This window comes from Fringilla coelebs, assembly GCF_963513975.1.
Source record: "Fringilla coelebs genome assembly, chromosome: 3".
Classification (NCBI taxonomy): Eukaryota; Metazoa; Chordata; class Aves; order Passeriformes; family Fringillidae; genus Fringilla; species Fringilla coelebs.
Genome location: NC_140030.1, coordinates 65,879,754 through 65,901,828, shown reverse-complemented (window position 1 = coordinate 65,901,828; position 22,075 = coordinate 65,879,754). Strand labels below are relative to the sequence as shown.

At 39.2% G+C, this 22,075-nt stretch overlaps 1 protein-coding gene across 4 annotated transcripts in view; it reads right to left on the bottom strand.

The window, feature by feature from the left end:
- UTRN (utrophin) overlaps positions 1 to 22,075 on the bottom strand; it is a gene marked incomplete at its 5' end in the record, with an annotated part of 335,751 nt that overhangs the window by 165,538 nt on the left and 148,138 nt on the right. For all 4 annotated transcript variants that reach the window (XM_084203642.1, XM_084203643.1, XM_084203641.1 and 1 more), the window contains one exon: positions 17,459 to 17,648. In XM_084203642.1, the coding sequence (XP_084059768.1) occupies positions 17,459 to 17,648 (190 nt within the window). The remainder of the gene's footprint in view (positions 1 to 17,458; positions 17,649 to 22,075) is intronic.

The following is a 22,075-nucleotide window of genomic DNA, read 5'->3' as shown; positions in this document are numbered from 1 at the left end:
GCTTTCTTCCACTGAGAAAAATTAAAATGTACTCTCTTTTACTAAGAGAAAGCCACAGGCAGTGATGGCCTGTGCATCTGCATAGATTTACAGCACAAGAGCTGACAAAAAGAAGGTGTAGCTTCTTTTATCTCTTAGCACTTTGTGCAAACCCTGACAGTCCTGCTGCTTGAAGCAGTCAAATCACAGAAATAATGCAAAGTCTGAGAAGGGGCTGTATCAGAAGCAAGAAGCATTCATTTTCTGCTGGTGAAATCTTTAGGGGTCTGGGAAAGGGGGGAAAGCTTAAAAAAAAAAAAAAATCAACACAAGTATCAGCACTTGCCTAGGGATCATGGCTCATTTGCTTCCTGTACTGAGAAATTCTGCAGAGCAGTTCTTTCATGTCACCCAGTCTCTCACTCTTCTGCAGCAACAGGAATTTGTTCTACCTTAGAGCATCTACTAAAACTTTGCATCAGAAGAACAAACCAGACAGTGCTGCAACAACTGGGGAGATGGGTGTTCTCTGTAGCTCAGTGCCTACTTGTGCTATTTTATGCATTTTAACAGGTTCATTAATTCTGGCCACCCTGCCTGTACAAGTCTCAGGCTCCCTTACAAACTGAAACCACAATACTCTAAAGTGCAGCCATGACTGACTGCCAGCTCTCCCTTCCAGTGTGTTGACTGACTTCAAAAACCATCCTAGTAAATCACCATTAGGTGAAACAAGACCACGAAATTCATACCATCATTACAAACTGTAAGCCAGCTGTTTCTCTTTCTAAAGTGTCTTTAATCTCATTTTATTTTTCCCTAAGTCACTACACAAATGCCACTGCCAAAGACTTATCTCTTGAAAGATGCTGGGACAATACCAAAACAGTCATAAAATCTAAACATATTTTATAATCAAATTAAACAATGCTAAACAAGACAAATTATTATACTTAACTTTATGCCCTGGGCTTTCTAACTTGATCTAAATCACAGTTCCCTTTCCACATGTCCTATAAAATTGGACTAAAGCCTAGAAAAGATATAGTGTAGAACTTTCCTACACCTTCTTATTTCTATTCTAAAATTTATTGCATGCTGTTCTAGATCTGCTATTTAGAGAGTATCAAAACTCTCTGAAATGTAACTACCAGGTAAGTTACATTTGCCTTGATTTCCTACAAGAAAAAGATAACTATGTTCAATGCATATATGGTTTCTCTGACCTTGATTCAAAAATGGTATAGGTTGTTTATACATAGACTGACATAACTTCTAGCAGCACTCACCTGGCACAAGAGACCTACAGCGGGCAAGCTGACAGCCAAGTCAATAAAATATGCAAAAGTAACACCATTAGATGGCTTAATTTCTTCTCCCTTACAGCTGTTAATTTTTTGCTCAGCCTGTAATGTCTCCTTTTTTCTAAAATCATATTCATTACATTTCAACACCACCAATATGATCCTCCAGGGAATATATACCTTCTCAATAATGTACTGGACCTCAGTAATATTAAAGTCTCTATTTGCTCACTAACAAAATCTTCATTGTCTCCTCAAATGTTGAATTGGAACACTGATTTTTAAATACTAACATACTTTTAACCCAGTGAATCATACAGTCTTGGACCAAAGCATCCCCTTGGCTTATTCCTAAATTCAATATCCAGCAAGACCTGGACAAACCTGAGATGTGGGACCACAAGAACATTAAAAAGATAAAAAATTCCAAGTGCAAGGTGTGGCACCTAGGTCAGGGCAATCCCAGATATGACTACAGTGTGGGAGAAGAGCTGACTGACTCCAGCCCTGTGGAGCTTGAGGACCCAGTGGATAAAAAGCTGGATGTGAGCACATAGCAATGTGAGCACACAGGCCTGAAGGGCAATAACACCCTGGGCTGCACCAAAAGAAGTGTGGCCAGTGGGTCAAAGGAGGATTCTCCCTTTCTTCTCTGCCCTCATGAAACTCCACCTCAAGATCTGAATCCAGGTCTGGAGCCCTCAGCACACAAACTTGTTAGAGCAGGTCCAGAGGAGGAGGAACACAAAGACAATCAGGGGGCTGGACCACCACTCCTTCGAAGACAAACTAAGAAACTTAGGCTGTCAGCCTGGAAAATACTCCAGAGAGAGCTCATTGAAACCTTTAGCAGAAATTAAAGGAGTAAAAAAAAAAAAAGAGGGAAAGTGACATTTTACGTAGGCAGATAGTGATAGAACACAGGGAAAAGGTTTTAAAGTGAAAGAGGAGATAGTAAGATTAGTTAAGAAAAAAATTTTCACTATGGGGGTGGTGAGGCACTGGAACAGGCTGCCCAGAGAAGTTGCAGATGCCCTATCCCTGAAAATAGTCCAGGCTGGATGGTGAGCAGCCTGGTCTAGTGGAGGATATCCCTGACCATGGCAAGTGGGGGTAGAACTAGATGGTCTTTAAGGTCCTTTCTAATCCAGGCCATTTTATGATTCTATGATGCCTACCACACATTGGCTATCTTTCCTTTGGTGTTCATATTTTCTATGCTTTACTCTTTACTCCATACAACTTTTCTTTCACATTTCTTCTTGCATGAAGATTATCTGTTAACCTAAAACCAAAGGTTCATTGTAAATGCATGGAAAAAGTTGATTGCTTTTCAGCCACACAGGATCGCTGCAGTGAAACACCCTTCTGATCACTGTTACCATCAGCATGGGTACCAACAACTGCTTGTGTTCCCAAATGCTTATCACCTTCTATGCCACAGCAACAGCTGAGTAGCTCTAGACAATCTCAACTGGTTGTCATTTTACCAAAGCAGGTAAGAGAAGCTACTCTCCTCTTGCAGTCGCTTACTAGCAATGTCAAAATAAAACCATGTTGCAAGTTCCAGCAATGCTATTCCCTCTGACACTTCTCCTTCCTTGAATTGACTTTAATCCATACAGGGAAACTTTTATCTGGTACTGTCAATCTATGAGGCTGCTTTAGCCAACAAAAAGCACTCCTGAAGTGCAGAAAGCTAGGCTATACTTTGGACTGCTGTTGAGTGATAGTTTAAACAAGAGATTTTTCCAGTGGATAAAGCCTGCTATAATCCTTAGAACCTGATCACAACTTCCAAAGATTTCTCCACAATCACAAAATCCATGGGCTAGTTTGGGGTTATTTTACACTCTTTTCCAATCAAAACAATATTTGACACCACAATTAAAAGGCAACCCATATTTTCAGTGCTTTTTGAAAGAACACCCCTCACCTCCATCCCCCATTTCAGTCACAACCAAACACTTGCAAAATGTGTATCCAGGTTCTGCTGGCAGAGTGACAGTTTCTCCTTATGGAAGAGATCATTACCATACTTCTGCCACTGAAAAAAAGGAGAGGAAATACACTTGTTTCCAACTGAAACAAAACTGCCTTTCTCATCTCATAGGGTCTGAGATGCAATGATAAATTTCAAGATTTCATGTAATAGTAAGACATCCAGTAAAAAGGAAGTTTAGACAAAATGAGTATTAATCAAAATTCTAGTCTAGAATCTACTTGTTTTCTAAATCTAAATAACAGAAACTAATCCTATGTAAGTGCCTTATCATGTCAGCTCACTTAGAGATAATGCTCGTGGAAGGTCATGTCCAGATCCAAATTCTTCAACTGAACCCTCTTAATAATCTCTCTTATTTTCATTTCGAAGTACCCTTAATATAGAGGGAACAATGTTATAAGGGATGAAAGTCTCCCACTACTGGGCTAAATTATCTGCTTACAGATAACAGCTGAATCGTTTAAGACTGTATTCTTCTTACTGAGAACTATGGAAAGAAATTCAGAGTTCATTTATCATTACACTGAGCTATATGAAGTGAAAGATAATGGCCTACAAATTGATATATAGCCATTTCACTGAGATAGCTGAGGGACTGCTTTCAACTCCCGATGCAAACACATAGCAAAGAAGTGAAACATCACTGGCAGGCTTCTCTCTTTTCTTTCTGAAAGTATTTCCCCCTCTTCCAAAAGAGGAAATTGTCCTGCTTACTAATAAAGAAAAAAGTGGGGAAAGGAGATTTTGTGTAATCTGTGACTTTTATTATGCTTCCATCCTTCTGAGAGGTGCCCAGGAATCCCAAATATTGAGTAACTTTCATTTAACCTCTGAAATCTAAAGTTCAATTTCAGTAACAGAAGGAGGAGAAAGACATTTGTTTCAAATAGCTTGCTGTGTTGGAACTTGCAGCAAAAGAATACTCCTCTTTGTAGCAAAAAATAAGAGAGAATAATAACCAAGAGACTTCCAATATTTGATATGGAACATCCAAAATTGAATGTGAAGGGTGAGTGATTATTTCAGGGCTAATAATGCATCCCCTCTTAAAAGAAAAAAAAAATAGGAGAGCAAAAATCATAATTCACAAACTGAGTCCAAAGATGGCAGGTGACAGAAAGCAGCGACCTCAGATGACTGTTCTAGGACCATATCCCAAAACCCAGCACAATTAGCACTAATTGATCAGCAGTCTCAGCAAAAATGCCAAGAATTGAGCAAGCACTGAAAACCAAGTCCCCACCTCCCCCCAGAAAGGATGCTTTCTCCAGGTCAGAAATCTGGAACACCAGTGCAGAGAAACCAGCCCTTGCCCTATTAGCACAATGCCATGCTCATAAATACAGGGCTCATCAGCAAACGAGGGGCATCTACAGATTCATAGAATCATTAAGGTTGGAAGAGACCTCTAAGATCTTCAATTCCAATTGTTCACCCAGCACTGCCAAGTCCAGCACTAACCCATGTCCCATCTACACATTTTTTCAACGCTTCCAGGAATTCTAATTCCACCTGTTCTCTGAGCAGCTTATTCCAATGCCTGGCCGCCCTTTCAGTGAAGAATTTTTTCCTAATATCCAATTTAAACCTTCCCTGGCACAATTTGAGTTAAGCAGTATTTCACTTTTTTACTTCACTTGCAGCATCTACCATATTTACCATGTACCATAAACCACCAGTAAATAGAATTACTCTGCAACTATGAAAAACTGCAGTCTGTAGCACAGCACAGGATATCAATTATCAAAAACACCACTGACATCTTCCACCCACATTCAATTACCCAACTATGCAGGGCTGAGCAAGTTACTTTTGCTTTGAAGTAAAATCCTTTGCACCAAAGTGTATCAAAAGTGCCCAGCATGAAAACATCACAGAGCAGCCAGAATCCAACACAGATCTGCAAGCAGTGGATATGAAACAGAAAACTCTGAGGGCAACTTTGGAACATGATGTCTCTTACAGTTTGTCTTGATTAAAAACAGAGGGGAAGGCAAAAAGGAGGCCAGAACTCTTCCAGAGTCCCTGATGACTAACAGTGACAGGACATCTTCAAACAGCATTATTTTCCCAACTACCTAGTGAATGCAGCTTTTCTTAAAAATAAGCTCAAATGATCTGTCTGAAGAAGACAAGAAAAAACTGTCAGTTCTCTAGACACAAACTGGTGAAGCACTATGCTGTTCTAGGCAACTACTGCTTCACCACTTCATGAATTTGGGATGGGTAATTAAGCCCTAAGGGAAAGAGGGGGGGAATTGCTTCCTGAAAAATGGCAGCAATCAAAAAGCACTGTGGCAAAACGATATGGCAAGAGGGTCTCATATCAAATATTGATCCAGCTCCTGTAAACATGTGAAGTTCATGGAAGTCAAGTTTCCCATTAATGCTACATTCATGCTTTAATAGAACTACCTCATATTTTAGATTTATTTTTGCTGCAAGAGCAAAATATTTTCAGCTTAAAAATCAGAGTTGCCTTTAAATAAATGTAAGAGGATTCTAGAAGCTTGTCCTGAAATATTTCTCTCATCTTCTCTCTCCTTTCCTCCCTTCCACATTACTACAAAATGCTATTTAAAAAAGCACTATATCCTAGAACCTATCTTAACTTTTGTTAAGCTGCATTTTGTTTGCAAATAGGAATGACTGGTGCAGCACTTAGGTGTACTGAAATTCTGAAGCTTTATGTCCTCTCTCATTTAATTTTTTCCTTCTTATTTCACCTTAAAGAAACCATTCTATTTCTAGAGAAGCTCCCTGATACATAAAGGACTAAAGAGCACAAGGGTTAACAATAATGTACCCATTTATTATACAGTTTTATTTGGCACTGATCCTAATTAAACAAATGGCAAAACAAAGTGGTTTCATTTAGGTCAGCCCCATCACTCAAGATATGCAAAACCTTTCTGTCTTCTACTTTAGTTCTGAAAACATTATCTGAAAATGCAGAAGCGGGGGGAAGGTTAGATGACAAAATTTTATGCTATATTAAAATGCCTTCTAATCATAGGCATGTAATTCAGATATGCACCAAGTGCCTGACTGTACTGCACTACCACCATTGAGGTTAGACTACAGCAAAAGGATTTGCAAATGAGTACACGCTGTGGCTGTTCAGCAGACTCATAGCAGGCCCCAATTTAGATCAAAATTCATCAGAGAAGTAAGCATTTTTTTCACATGGAGTAAAATTATGAAGCTCCCTTTCATAGGAAGTGAGCAACCCACAGCTGAAAACTGCTGCACTATCATTTTGACTATTTTAGTCTTCACTTATAAGCTAATAGGGCACTAGCACAGAGCATCATAGAAAATCTCAAGCTGGAAGACCTCTGGAGGTCAAACCTCCTGCCAATTCCAAGAACCAATTTCAAAGCTGGGTCTGCTGCTAAGGGCCTTATCCACTACAAGCGTTAATACCGCCAGCGATGGAAATATAACAGCCTGGTTTTTTGGGTAACCCCCTCCAGTGAGCAGTTACACCTCCTAGGCAGAATTATAGCCCTTACACCCAACTCCCTTGCTGCAGCTTATTCCCACTGCCTCTTTTCCTTCCACAGGCCCCTCCAAGAAGAGCCTGGCTCCATCTTTTATAGTAACAACTCACCAGGTATGCAGTGACTGCAGCTGGAAATTCCTGGATCCTTCTCTCTTCCAAATTAAATGAAGTCAGCTCCCCTGCTGTTCTACTCATGTCCTGTGCTCCAAGCACTGCACTCTCCCCCCAGTCTCTCACTATCTGTCAAACTGGGGGCCTGAAACCAACTGTGGTATTTCAGACATGACCTCATGAGGACTAAGTAGAAAAACATAAACACTTCTTCCTGTCTGGCTATAATCCTTCTCACACTTGTACCAATGCATTGAATCATTCCACCTCAGGTGCAAAAACTGGTTTTGGGTTTTTTGGGGGCTTTTTAAAAAATTCATGGGGTTCCTGTCAGCCCATCCCTCCCTCTTGAGACCCCAAGGAATGGGAACAGAACTGTCCCTGGTCTTCCACAGCCTAGTATAATTCACAAACCTGCTGAGAGTGTATTCTGTCCACTCTGGATTCATAACATTCATAACAGTACCAGTCTGTTTCATAAACTGTAATTCATAAACTGTACCAGTCTTTGTTCCATCCCTTGAGGAACACAAATGGTCCAGACATTGTCTTCCCACCTTTTGGGTCATCTGTCTTGTCCATATCTCTAATTTGGCTGTGAAAGACTGCATTCAAAGTCTTTCTAAAATCATGATCAGGGAACAGTACTGCTTTCCCTACATCCAAAGACACAGCAACAACTTTCTCACAGAAAGCAAACAGCCTGGGCACCCTTCTCAAAATCCATGATGGCTCTTCACAGTCACCATCTTCATCTTGCCTTTTGTGCTTGGAGCTGCCTTACTGAAGTAAACCACTGCATTGGGAAATGTTTTCTTTAAGCACTGAGGACACAGGAGTCCTTGGGGAAAGACAGTAAGCTCCTGAGTCTCACTATCAAAAGGTCTTCCCAGTAACTTCACCTACAAGTTTCTCTTTGAAATTCTGCTCATTCTTCTACACTCCAACTCCAATCACAACCAGAATTCACATCTTTCTTCATGAACCAACTTATACTATCCTGGAATGTCTACGGAAGCTCTGAGGATCTCATATCTCTCTGGCCTATCAAAACATAAATATATCCCTCCAATATGCCACCGATTTTTTCTTACCAGACCCCTCTGAAAGTCCAAAGGAAATCAACCAGTAAATAACATGCTAACAGTTAACAACATCTTGTCTACACACCAAAGCCCCTAATAGCGCTTGTCCATCACTGACAGAGTATACACAAAGGTGCAATTTGATACCAATGGAGAACTGAGTTCCATTATAGTTATTACATTTCCAACTGGAATTTAATTTCTTGCCCATATTTCTCTTTTTCACATCTTTTGACTTGCTGGAGTCATTTCCAACCTTCGCTTACCTCATTTTTTAAAAGTTACTAAAAATTTTCTCCCTTTAGCCTTCCATTGTTTCTCTAGCTGCTGTGATCATTCTATAATAAAGGCCAGAAGCTAATCAACTGTCACCTCCCAAGACTTCAAGATGCTTATAATTTCAAGTATTCTCCACCAGTTTTCAGCTTTACAACTTTTAATCCAAATCCACAAAGAAATTATGTCCATCTCATTCACTTTAAATGACCAGTGACTGACACTCATTCCTAGCCTATTCACGTTCCTTCAAATAAGGAACATGAATAGGCTAGGAATGAGTTTATATTCTGTCTCTAAACACCATCAAGGTACCATGTTGCCCTTGATTAGCTGTATGTTAGCCCTGTTCTGCTTATCAAGAACCCAAGTCATGTTTTGTCCCAGCCCTGTACATACTCTGCCTCAAGAAATCACACTGAAAACCACTTCTACAATCACTCCCACTGCAAGCTGTGGGTGTTCTGAGGTGGGGTGGTTTCCAGTTACACTGCTCAGTTGTTTTCTAAAATGCTAAATACTAAACTCCTGAGAGGCTGATCATTAGATATTATTTACTACATCTCCTTTTTCAAAATAGCCATTTTGTCCTTATCGGTTCACTCCTAGCGTTATTGTGTTAGGGGAGATAATAGCAATTATTATCCAAGGCTGCCTTTAATTTTGGCCTCCTCCCTTCAATAAGGCTTTTTTCTAAATCTAATTAGAATGTTCTTTATACAACTAGAACCATATCAAGCAGTCTGGAGTTAACTTTCTCATCTAAAAAAAGAAACTGTCTGCATAATTTAGCAATGCTTTTGACGACACTGCTTCATTTTCCAATCAACAACCTGCTTAATACAGTAGCCTACTTCAGAACATGTTTCCAAAATTAACTTCAGTTCTCACTTCTGCTGTCCACTAATGTACTACATTGCTGCTCCTCCTCACCCACATTTGGTTATATGTATTTTATACCTGAATATGTCAAGTGTCAATGATTTATTTTCTAAATCAACTTGAACTCATGTAAACATTAAAAAACTTATGTCTTTGTTGAATTCATTGGAACCAGGATTAACCTACACATTTCGCAACACAGCCTCCCAGGCTTTTTTTTTTGCCCTGCCTCCATGAACTTAATTTTTTTATTTTTTCAAAATTTCATAGGAACAGAGGCTTTGCTGCTACTTTCAAAATTCAACATGATGTAAATGTATTTTGGAATGCATCACCAGTATCACAGCAAAAAAGGTTTTGGCTGACCCCAGCATTCTCTGCGCTTCTAACTTCCTGCAGTTTTATAAATTTAACACTGGCCATTAAAAAAAACAGCATAAAATGCTGCATTTTAACTTATGTATTCTTAAAAAAATACCTCAGGAGACATATCATAGCTGAGGAAGTCAGGAACTCACCTAAGTTGCCACATGAAGACTCATGTTGGATCAGGTTTGAGAATTGAGTATTTTATATGAAGAGAGTTGATTTTTTTTTTTTTTAAAGCAGGTTCTTCTCAAGAATTTATCAAAAAAGTGAGAGATAAAAGTGAGAAAAAACCCATTCAGCAACTAGGTTTGTTCCTCAGCCTGTTTTCCAGGGGATGAATGCTTCAGTCCCTGAATGCTAGCAGTGTGTTTTAAAAATACACAGTCAAATTACACAAGCAGGATACATATTTCAAGGTAATCATTTAGCTGTCTGCCAGAGATGCACTATTCTTCACCTTCCATCAAAGAAGTTAAAGAAAGTTCACAATTCTCTACTTTATTTTTATAAGTAATGTTGTAGCTCTAGTCTCTCAGAAAAGATGTATCAATTTGTATCTCAACATGATTTTTTTCTGTTCTTAATTCATTCCAGCCTGAGCCAGTTGGATGGAACTAATAAAAATCCTTCTTTAAGGAACAATCATATTAGCAAGAACATAGAGCAGATGACAGCCCATACAACAGTTTTCTAATTCTTCATTATCAGCATCAAAGTCTTACACAAGAGTTTTGAAACAGAGCTGCTAGCAACAATAAAGCAAAACTTATTACATATGACAACAAAACGCCAAGTGCAGACATTTTGCCCTGGTACGCCACTAATTTCAAGGTAAAAGAATCAAATAGCAACAAGTGAAATGGTCTATCTGGCAAAACTCCCTCGGTAAGAAGAAATTTGTGAAAGGAAAAGCAGCAACAGAAGAAATACCCGAAACTTTGGATTTTGTGGTTTTCAGCCATGCTGTAGTATGTCAACAAAGAGTTTATTTTTGTTTTCGCTATATAGAAATTTGCAAAATGTGGACTATGAATGCTGATTGCTACTATTACATAAGGCTGTTAAAAGGAACAATCATGACTTTTCCAGGTACAGTTAAATGATAAAGCCTTACTACTTCTTTCATAAACAGCGCAGTTTAAAAAAACCCTAAACTTCAAGAGTTTGTCTTAAATACTTTATTGGCCCTCTGTTACAATTCAGAGGACACTTCACATGAAACATTTAGATGTAGTTCATGAAGCACCTACCCTGGATACAACACAATAATTCAGACACTATAGTAAATAGCATCTCTTCTGCAGATCTGAACTACACCAGTGTATCCAGAGAGTGCACAAGACACGTACAAACATCTGACATTCCAAAGACAGGAGTATACAGGGCACTACCAGAAATCCTTCCTGACATGCTGTCATGGTTGCTCTTAGTAATTTCCATACATTTTCTCATCTAAGCATTAACATTTCCATCACCAGACTTCCATCTATCATTGCCTTACATTGACACCTGCTGGAAGTGACTGGGATCGTAAACCATTTTTTTTTCCGCCTCAATTAGTGCCTGATTTAACTCTTCAAGAAGACCAACAATTCTACCTTCAGTAAACTAAGCACAGACATCTGAAAAACTAAGCCACATGACTTTTTAAAAGCAAAAAGAACATACACTGTGTAATTTTAAGCAATATGTAATTCCCAAGGCTATTACTGCATGGGTTCTCAGTCAGAAAATGTATTTTAATAACAGCCTTTTAGAAGATTTTTTTCACTACCCCTTGGGTAGATTTAAACTCAACAAATTAGGTATACATCCATTAACTAGGCTCTCAGGATAATTAGCAAATAATTATAACTCCAGGAGTCACTAAATAGTGGCTTGACAAACATTTTACAAACAAGTTTATACAAATAATGTGACTAAACAGGCAATTATAACCCATATCTTTACATTATTTTAAAAATCTGCTTTATTCACAAAAGCAAACCAGGCTGTTTATTGACAACTGATAGACAAGAAAAACTGAGGAATGTTTGTTGAAGCAGCTTGTATGTACACAAACTACTGTCTCTCATTCTTCATAAGGAAGATGCATCTATTAGTACAGCTTGGTAAACTGAAGCAAGCTGAAACAGCCATCTGAAGAAAACGTTCCTCCCCATATGCCAGAACTTCATCTACAAGCTTCACTGAACAACATACTGCAGGATACTTTTTCCTTCCTTTTAAACCTTACTCTAAGGACAGGATCTCTCTCACTTGATGTCATTTTTAAAATCCTCACAACAGAAAGCACATCTCAGATTGAAGCAGGTAGGATGAGTTAAAGTGGCTTTGCTCTATCATCAGAACAAGACTTTGGTTCTCACACACCTTGTATGCAAAACACAACATATTTTCATCAAAAACCACAGATACTTTTAAAGTATCCTAAGCAGTAAGAAGAGAAAAACAATTTCAAAGGCAGCCAAATAGAATTTCTGCAATGTCAGTATATATACAGCTGAAGACCTATCAAATTTTATAATTTTGCAAAGTTTCAGGACAGAATTTCTTATATTAGAAGTTCAATAATAGCACAGTATGACCACTCAGACAGGCATCAACACTGCAGCAGCATTAACTCACGGACTTTACAGATCAGTTAGAAATGTATTAATTTTATTTACTTATTTTCACCTGGTGAGTGATCAAAACTACTTTTAAAAGTAAATTTTGCTAGGTATCCTAAATCATCAGAACAGTATTAAGCTTCAGAACTACCAAGCCTGTGAAAGAAAACAAAATGTAAATACCATCTTTGGAAACTGAAACAATCAGCAACCAAAACAGGTACCATCAAAACCAGCAATAAGTGGTTGCCTATGTCAACATGCTTTTCCTCAAACTTTTCCTGATTTTTTTTAACTGAAAGAGCTCTGTTGGTGAAGGCAGAAATTAATGGCTGTGTATGAAGTCTGCTGAACTCATTCCTAATTAAAAGCTTCATAAAGCTTAAAAGAAAAATAACGCTGGGCATGGAAAAACACAGTTTTTCTACATAATGGGTACACAGGAGTTAAAGGATCACATATACCAAGAAGTAACTAACTCCCTAGGAAAAAAATTGGTTGCATTTTACCAAAAAAAAAAAAAAATCTCAGTGAACATAGCAGTTTTCCTCCCAGACACCTAAATGGTGGGCAAGAGAGCACTTTTCTAAAAAAAACAAATATCACTCTGACAAGCATAGGGTTGTTTTGTTTTGGGTTGGTTTTTTTCTTATTGTATTTTTTAACAAAACACACATGGAAAGCATTACAGGCTTAAAAACACTAGATAGCCAAGATGATTTTGACACTCATCCCATGCTCACTTTCTTTTCTTTTTATCTCAGAAAGACAACAGAGTTAGCAATACACACACTCGACATTTAGGGCTTACATTTCCTACCTTACAAAGCTTCTGGTAACGGGGAGAAGAAACTGCCATCCTCTGTAAACGATGCAACAACACCACAACTTTCTGAAGAGAGGTTCTCACCACAGCCATCATTTTAAGTTTGCCACACTTCTGAAGATACCTCAGAATTTGCATTATAAATGAAGAGCAACTATCATTTCCTCCCGGTCACTGGACAATGATTTGCCAGCTTTCTGAGCATGCTCTCTTCCAGGACTGCTTTTGCAAGCTACAGGCTTTATACGTTTCAAAGGCAAAGAAGATTGATACAGCATAAGTTTTTCTCCCAAAATAACCCCACAAAACAAATGCAAAAAGATAACAGCCTTCACAGATTCCTCTAATCTGTACTGCTCAGCTCTGCTTCTGCAGAGGGCAAATGAAGTTGAGCAGCCGATCGTATGCCTCCGCTCAGGAGTGCACTAAATAGCCAGAAAAAGGTTATTAATTTAAGCCTGAAAGCTGCAGGAACAAAAAAGGAATTCCTTCAGGAAGACGGCTCCAGTGTATCACAACAGTTGTTCCTCCCTAGTAGCTGCTTTCTATCAGCAGACAGAGTGTTTGCTTCCTGACTCTGGGAAAGGATGCTCTCGTTCTCAGACTGAACGCAGCTCTGGCAGAGCTGTAGAGTGAGTGAATAACAGATTGTGTTATAAATCTTGAGAGAGGAGCACAGGGATACCTGCCCTAATTATATCAGCCATACGTTAAAGGCTAATAAATCACACAGGCATTTCTCAAAACTAGATTACCCAACACAAAAGGGAAAATTGCAGGGGGTAAACCTCTTTCTATAAAAACTCTTTTAAAGCAAATTTAATCAAAGGGATCTAAAGGATCCCACTTGCACCAGAAAGTAGCAATGCTTTTCACAAGTCATTTCCAATTAAATATTTTCTAGAATGACTTTAGACAAGAAAAAGATAGGGTTTTGACAAAGTAAAAGCATACAGTTGCATCATCAACCCCTTCTCTAAGTCATCCTTGAACCCAAAGAGCTAACATAATTTTGATGTATTTCCCATGACAAAGCAGAATTATTTGAGCCATCTAAGGATGACAGTAGGATGTTCAAGAGCATGGAAGCGGTGTGCTACCAGCAAGGCACTCCCAAATGCAATACAGCCAACACACCCCTAGGTGTGGCAAAACTGCAGCATAACCAGAGCCAGCTACTCACTGCTTCCCAAGGTGCTTTGATGAATCTACTTCAACCTGTATCAGAGGTGCTGCTGTAGCAAAGGTTCAGGGAGGCCTGAACACAGTAGGTAAAGCACTGATCATATGATTCAAAGTGCACATTTCCACATGAAAAGGTCCCTACATGCTTCAAGCACATCAATCGGCACAATATGCAGGCAACAGCTATCCTGACAAGTTTGTATGATCCAAAATAACGCACAGCTTGGATGTCAGTGCATTATACACTGCTTTGCTTCTTCTAAGGCACTTTCCTATGAAGGAGATGAATGCAAGGTTCAGGTTCTTCATGCAGGACATTTAAAAACTCTTCCCATCCAATTCTGTGAAGACAACCTTTTCATCTTTATTTTTAGGACTGAATCAACATTTCTACCACTCCTCACATAAACCCCATTTCCCTGTACTCTGCTTTCTTGATGTGCCCACAACAATAACAACATCATTTTGAACAGATAAACAGATTCCACGCTATATATAGAAATCTTACCATCTGTATTCACCTTGCCAGACATACAGTCTTTTCTCATCTTCATTACTTATTTGAACTGTTCCTCAGCATGCCACTGCTCCTGGCTTACATCCCTTCCACCAGAAGTCGGCTTCTTTAACTTTCCAGATTGAGCCTAGCTGTCATGCTTTTACCAAATATCTTTTAAGGAAACCTGTGAAGCAGCAGAACTCTGAAACCATGGAAGCATTCAGAAATGACTGTGCAAAAGCTCAAACCTCTTCTGTGCAAGAGAGACGCCACAGTCCACACCTTTCCTTCTACTTCCTTCCTTCTGCTTTTTATCTTCCCAGATCTTTCAATCTACAAGTTTGAGTCAAGCAGTGAGACAAAACAGCCAGCCACTACTTTTTCTACAATACAACAAAATCTTTGAATTATTTTGAGCACCTTTACACGTGTAGGCCCAGGACTTCACATACCTTGCACTACTTCTTAGTTTTTCCCAGCTTATATTCTGCATCTTTTTTCAAATTAGGTTTTAATCTCTTCCAAGTCACTGCTAAATATTTTCCAAAACAGACTGTAGTGTTTTAGCATTAGCCTGAATGGGAAAACTTCTACAAGGTTTAGATACTGAGAGAATTAATTGAACTGACTGATGATATAATTTGGATTTTTCCTTTTCAAAAAGACATTGCAGCCACACTCAAAGTCTGCATTATTTGCATAGTACTGTTGCTGGCCTCAGGTATCAAATGAAAGGCAAAACAAGGCTTCAGTGCTCAGATCATTGATTCCACTGTAGAGTGACTTGAGCTGCAGCCAAATAAGTTAGGCCCAAAATGTAATGGAGAATAGTCCTCCCATGCATGCACAGATGCCAGTTTAACAGATGATCCTATTTTGAAAATGCATGACATGTAACAGCAGCAACAACAACAGATTCATCACCTTTTGTCTAGGTTCAGCTCATTTCACCTAGAATTTATCACACCTTGAACTCAATAGGAAAGTTTTACTTAATGCAAAAGCTTTGGGAGCAGAGGTATCTTCACACAGAGCAGAGAAGGCTATAATCCCTGCATTCTTCTTAAAACCAAGCTTAAAACCAATACTTCTTTACATATTCAATAAGGCACCAAGAGAACAACACTCTCATTTTACACCACATAACTGGGAAAGAAAAGGAAATTTTCTTTGTCTAATCAGATAATAAGCTTAAGTACTTGCAAGGGAGTGGGCTTGATCTTTTGAGGTACAGCAAGATATTGGAACTTCATTTTGTTTTCCAAAGTGCAATAAATACTTGAAAACATAAATGTGGATTTTGGAGTCATGATATGAATGTCTTCATTTACACTTAAAGACTGTAAGATGGTAGGGGACAAAGTTCATTCTGGAAGTCATTATGTTAGGACAGTCTTTGACATGCTCCACTTCCTAGGGCAGCCAGAAAAGACTTACCATGTTATGTAAGGTCATGTGTGAGTTGAGTGATGATATTTCATGTGCACAGTGTGTAGAAACATACATTCTCAAAGATATGGACACTATCAGGTACCAGCATGGTGAACCAGGGAGGTGATGCCCCAGCACCTCCACCTGCCTTTTCAGCTGTGACAAGCCAGGACAACGTGCAAAGTCAGGAGTTGGTCATAGACCTTCTCCTTCTCTCACAGCAGTCTTGCCCAACAGTTCTCCCCTCATGCAGCACAACTCAGGCAATTTTAATCAGATTGCAGCACAAGAAAGCATGGTGAACAACCTTCCACATACACGGTGCTTCACAGCCACACAGAGCCAACAAACTGTGAAATAACAGCTGTATCTTGGTGTGACTGACTACACAGAATGCAAGGTGATGCAGAAATAAGTCTATTTACACACAGCCCTGCCTTCTGCTGCTCACTGCTTGTGCCCTCTTTTAGCTCTTCCACCTCCACTACGTTACAGTAGTTGGAAGTGGAACCACTCGAAAGCACAACATTAAGTTCTAGGTGCCACCTCTACAGACTAGGCTCAGCATTTCACAAAAAGCCACATCTCTACAGATGACTTACCTGACTGACTAGAATAATTTGGTCAGTGACATGCCATCTTCAACAGATACAAGCTTCCACAAAACATTGTGCTCTTACTATGATTAGCAAGAATAACTTGCTATCAGATATCTCTAACAGTCTTGTTTCATTTCAATTCAGTGCAGATATGTTCAGATTAAGAGCACTACTAAAAGCAACATCTTTTTTTCATTATAAGCTGCTCAAACCCACTTAGATCACAGGTGACATTAATCCAAACACAGAGTGCAGGATTTAATAAGTGGTGTCAGTTAAACTCCTCTGTCATTTCTAAGGTTTCCAGTCTGGGACCTGAACAAGAAAGAAGACCAGCTGGGGAGCTGCTGGGCAGTAGGAGAAGAAGAAGAGGTAATCTGAGCACAACAACTTCTTGGATTGCTGAAAAAGCAGGAGGAAGGTGGCAGACAGAAATAGAAGAGAGTGCAGCACAGGAGGGCTTTACTTGGAGGGAAGTAGATTAAATTGTTTGGTTGAACAATCACACAACATGACGTGGTTTAATGAAGCGTACACTTCCTGAATGCAGTCACCCTCCAAGGACATTTAAGAGCCCTCAGTGCCAAAGACATACACAAAAATATGTGCTTCAAACCTCAGGAAGATAAATCTGCTTCTTTCATACACCTGACTTCTAAAACACTCTCTTAGGAAACACCTTTCAATAGGCTGCAGCTTTCCCCAAGCAAGTAGATAGCTTTTCTTTATACCATTTGCCATTGAGAGAAAAGCTGAATAACAGCAATATTATTTAGTTATTATTTCTCACCTGCATTTGCTTTCTGAGTTCCCTTATGTAGACACTGTCCTGAGCAGTGTTCTCACGTTCAGATGCATCTGCCAGAACATTTACTGTTGTCTCTGCCTCTTGAATCCACTTGAGGAAGCTCTCCAGATCCTTGTGTGAGGCCTGTACTGTCTTCATCTCTGTCTCCAAGAAATTCTGCCTATCAACAGCTCTGAAAACAAGACAAGTGTCAGAATATTCCCCCATAAGATACAGCATTTTATACATCATCATGAAACTACTAAAAGGAAATCTGAAATGCATCTCTAGTAAGAACAGAGATACAGCTTGTTCTATCATAATTTATATCACTGTTTTTAGTGTATCTATAGCTACCCACAGATGTCCTGAACTGGTTCTACATTTGACAGAACTTTTTTTAAAAGGCATGCAGTAAAAACTCAGTAATTAATTAAAAATCTAGGTTTTCCTTTTAGAGTGTTATCATCATCAACTCATGCTAGTCCAAATGGTAGAAGTGTTATTGCCATGTGTGAAAAATGGGCTTTTCCCCATCAACAAAAAACATACAGAGTAGAAGCACTGAGTGCTTGGGGTATTTTTGTTTGTCTTTTACAGTGAGCAGAAACACTGCCAAAAATTCATAAGAGTTAAAGTGATGAAAACTCAGATCCCTGGTTCTCTCTGCTCTTTTGACCCAATTACTCAAACAAACAGAATTTACTGCCATCAAAAACACTCAATGAACTTAAAAAAGACTGGCAGAATATGGTCTCAATTTTCAATCATCCAAAAGATTTCTGACTGATGCAAATACTAAAGTTTGTGTCCATAAGAGTATTTTTTCATGTAATTACAATGTAATCCAAGCATTTTCAGTTATCAACAACTTCAAATAATTTCCTAAGAAAAAAAATCACCTCATAGTTCTGCACAACTGTACTGTCTTCTAGTGATTGAAATGAAACTCAGATGAGAAACTGTTATAGTCAGCAATTTTAAAAGCTCTGATTAGCAACATTATTAAATTTAGACAAACTAAATTTCACCCATTTGAGGCTGTTATTCTGCAGCATTCCTTCTCCCAAAATCAGGATAAAAGAAACAAGCTATCCCACACCAGAACACTGTAGAGAAACCTCTAACAGAGCTAACAGATAGAATGCTTCTGCTGAGTAAGTAGTTAAAGTTTATTTTCACATCAAGCTCTAGCTGTATTACAATATTTTAGGAGTAAAGTGATACTTAATTTCAAGACAGACAAGGCCAAAACACTCAGCATTTGGTATTTCCATGTTTCTCCAGACAGGCCCAAACTTGTGTCTTCTGCATCCTCCCATCTACTTCAGCTTTCTTTCCTCCTTGTCATGCTGTGCTGCTCAGCAGTATGAAGGAATAACTATGTTCAGAATTGTGAATTTCAAAACTAGTTAAAATATTCCTTTTAGAAAAGAAGCAGTGAGTGTTCAGTACCATTCAGGATGACAGAGCAAGTAGCCTGGTTTACTAGCACATCAGATGAGATGGCTACAAGTGAAAGCTGTCCTCTTTCAAGGACTGTGAGGAAATCTCATGCAACCCCAATTCTGCCAGACTCACATTCCTAAGTTTTAGCATAATCAACTGAACTTTTTAGAGTCCACCAAGATAGTGTTGCAATCCCTATTTTAGAAGCTTTGGTCTTACACCACTTGCTAATAATTACTTTAGCCAAAAGAAGAGTCTAAGAATCATTCCTGACTTTGTGCTTGCCCATGTTTTGGCAGCTAGGAAATGATTAGGAGAGCAAGAAGCTCTCATTCTTGCTTCTCACTTGCAGCTGGAACGCTTCACCCAGTCTTGAGAAAAAAATACTACGTAGCATGCTAGGGATAACAAGTAGTTTGATAGATATTGTCCAGAAAAGATAATAACCACCAGCTAAAAAATTAGAGCACACCAAGGAACTGTGAGAAAAATGTAAAGTAAAAGCAGTTATGAGCTCTAACTTAAAAACCCTCTTCCTCTGCAGGGATTTTCTTTCCTAGCAGGGGGTTAAGGCCAAAGGTGGAAGAACAGGAGTGACAGCAGGAAGAACAGACTGGTAATAAAGGTGACCTTCAAAGGAAAAGAACAGCCCCAAAGGATGAAACACTAAGTGACCCAGATCTCTACGTCTAAGTGATGTGTTAGATAGGAATTGAGACAACCTGAACTTTGAAGTTAACAACATTCATTGAAGAATATTGTCTTCATCCTAAAGTTTTAATTTCTCAAGCCTTCCACTTGGTTGAGCTTTAAGGAAAGAATGAAATCCTATTACCGATCCACTGCTGCCATATATTTGAATTAAAGCTGAAAAACAATCCTGTCACTACATACACACAAATTTACAACTAATGTCCTAAGATAACATGGGTGCTTTTAAAGAGGACATGTAGAGCAAGCAGTAGTGAGCAGCACTTTAAAAGAGCAGATGGAAATACTTTCCTCCCCTGCTAGTAAAGACCCCAAACATAAAATAGAAAACAGAATTTTTTTTTACAGAAGAATTCTGTACTGCAGCTTAAAAACTAACCCATGCTATCAAAACATAACTCAGATTTTCAAATTATTCTGATATAATTAGAACAGCCTCAAAACACACAGGATCTGTATATCTTCTAGGCTGCAAGAACTAAATGTGAGGAGAAACTGGAGAATCATTTTCAAATGTAGCTAACCTAATACAGTGATAGTGGAGAAAGTCTACACAGATTCTATTGGCAAACACACACCCAAGAAAAAAAAATTGTTATTCCATTATTTAAGTTTTCATGGCTCTGTTTCAGGTTTCTGTTCCCCCCAATTATTTTTTCAGATTTATACTAAAAATCTGCAATGCATATATGTGAGTGATCAAAAGAAATTCACAAACTAACATCTGAGACAGTACAGAAAGCAACTATAATCCATTACCAAGACAGCACAAACACATAGAACGACTGCGGTTTCACCGTAAGAACAAAAAAGAACATAAATAGCCACTGGGCAAAATATCCAATTTACACAATGTCAAGCTGGGGACCTTCAATCTCATATTGCCAACAGTTTTAAAATGAGCTCCTTCACCTCACATGCCATGGCTATAGTCTTCCTGGTAGTGTTCTTACAGTGACCAGAACCACAATCCTTCCAGGTCATGTTATGAAGGACCCTTTCTACCACTTTCACATGGGGAGGGGAACAAACTGGTATTTTAAAGCCTTATGCTATAAATATAGCTTCTAGAAGCCATAGGGCTACATGCCCACTCTATGTATAAGCCCCACATGTCCCAACATCTGTCATGAAAAGCCTCATCACTGGTATTTCTATTTGTTGCATTTAAAGCAAGTATAAAAACCTTCATCCTATTGAAAAGGTGCTTTCACTGCACATTCTCCCCTTTTAGTTCTACTATGCTGCTCAGATGGGGTTACACTGAGCAGCTCCACAGTGGCTACCCACAGGCTATCAGAGTTGTCCTTTACATTCTGCCACTAGTTAATAAATAAAGCAGATATTCACCTTCCTTAGGCTGCAGACTTCAAACAGTAGCCCCAGTGATAATTAAGGAGCTTCAGTTATACACAACAAAATGCAGTAGCTTATTATTTTAGACTTTAAGCAGATTCAAAACTAATTAGAGGCTTCCAGGCAGGAGCTCTTCTTTCTGGTCACCTTCTCTGAATAGTGGGCAGTTTTATGCCAGTTCTAGCCATAACACTGCAAAGTCTGAATGTGAATGAAACTAATACAGAGTTTTAGTCTACTGTCAATGCTAATCCAACAAGGAGCTGTTTTCCCTCATTCTCTAATTAACTAGGAAACAAGCTGCCACATCCAAAGCACAAAATGACAGAAGAATTATTTTCCTCTAAGGAAGGATAGGATGACATTCTACTCTGCTTCTTCATTACCTGCTTACTGAGAATAGCCCTGCTGAGAAGGACTTGGGGGTGCTGGTGGGTAGGAGGCTGGACACGACCCAGTAATGTGTGCTTGCAGCCCAGAAAGCCAATCGTGTTCTGGGCTGCATCCAAAGCACAGTGGGAAGCAAAGCAAAGGAGGGGATTCTGCACCTCTACCACACTCTGGCGAGAGCACCTGGAGTGCTGCATCCAGCTCTGGCGCCCCAACCTAAGAAGGACGTGGACATGTTGAAGCAGATCCAGAGGAAAATCTAAAATATTCTGAGGGCTGGAGCACCTCTCCTATGGGGAAAGGCTGAGAGAGTTGGAGCCTGGAGAAGCAAAGGCTCCCAAGGGACCTTACAGCAGCCTTGCAGAGTCTGAAGGGGGTCTACATGAAGCATGGAGAAGGACTTTTTGCAAGGGCATATAAGGACAGGACAAGAATAATAGCTCTAAACTGAAAGCGAGCACATTTAGTTTAGCTGTTAGGAAAAAATTCTTCACTGTGAGGGTGGTGAAGCACTGGAACAGGAGAAGCTGTGAATGCCCATCCCTGGCAGTGTCCTAGGTCAGACTGAATGGGGCTTTGAGCAATCTGATCTAGTGGATTGTGGTCTGCCCATGGCAGGGGGCTGGAACTGGATGATCTTTAAAGCCCCTTCCAATTCAAACCATTCTCTAATTTCACAAGTTCTATAATGTTCTCCTCCTCTCACTCCTCAAG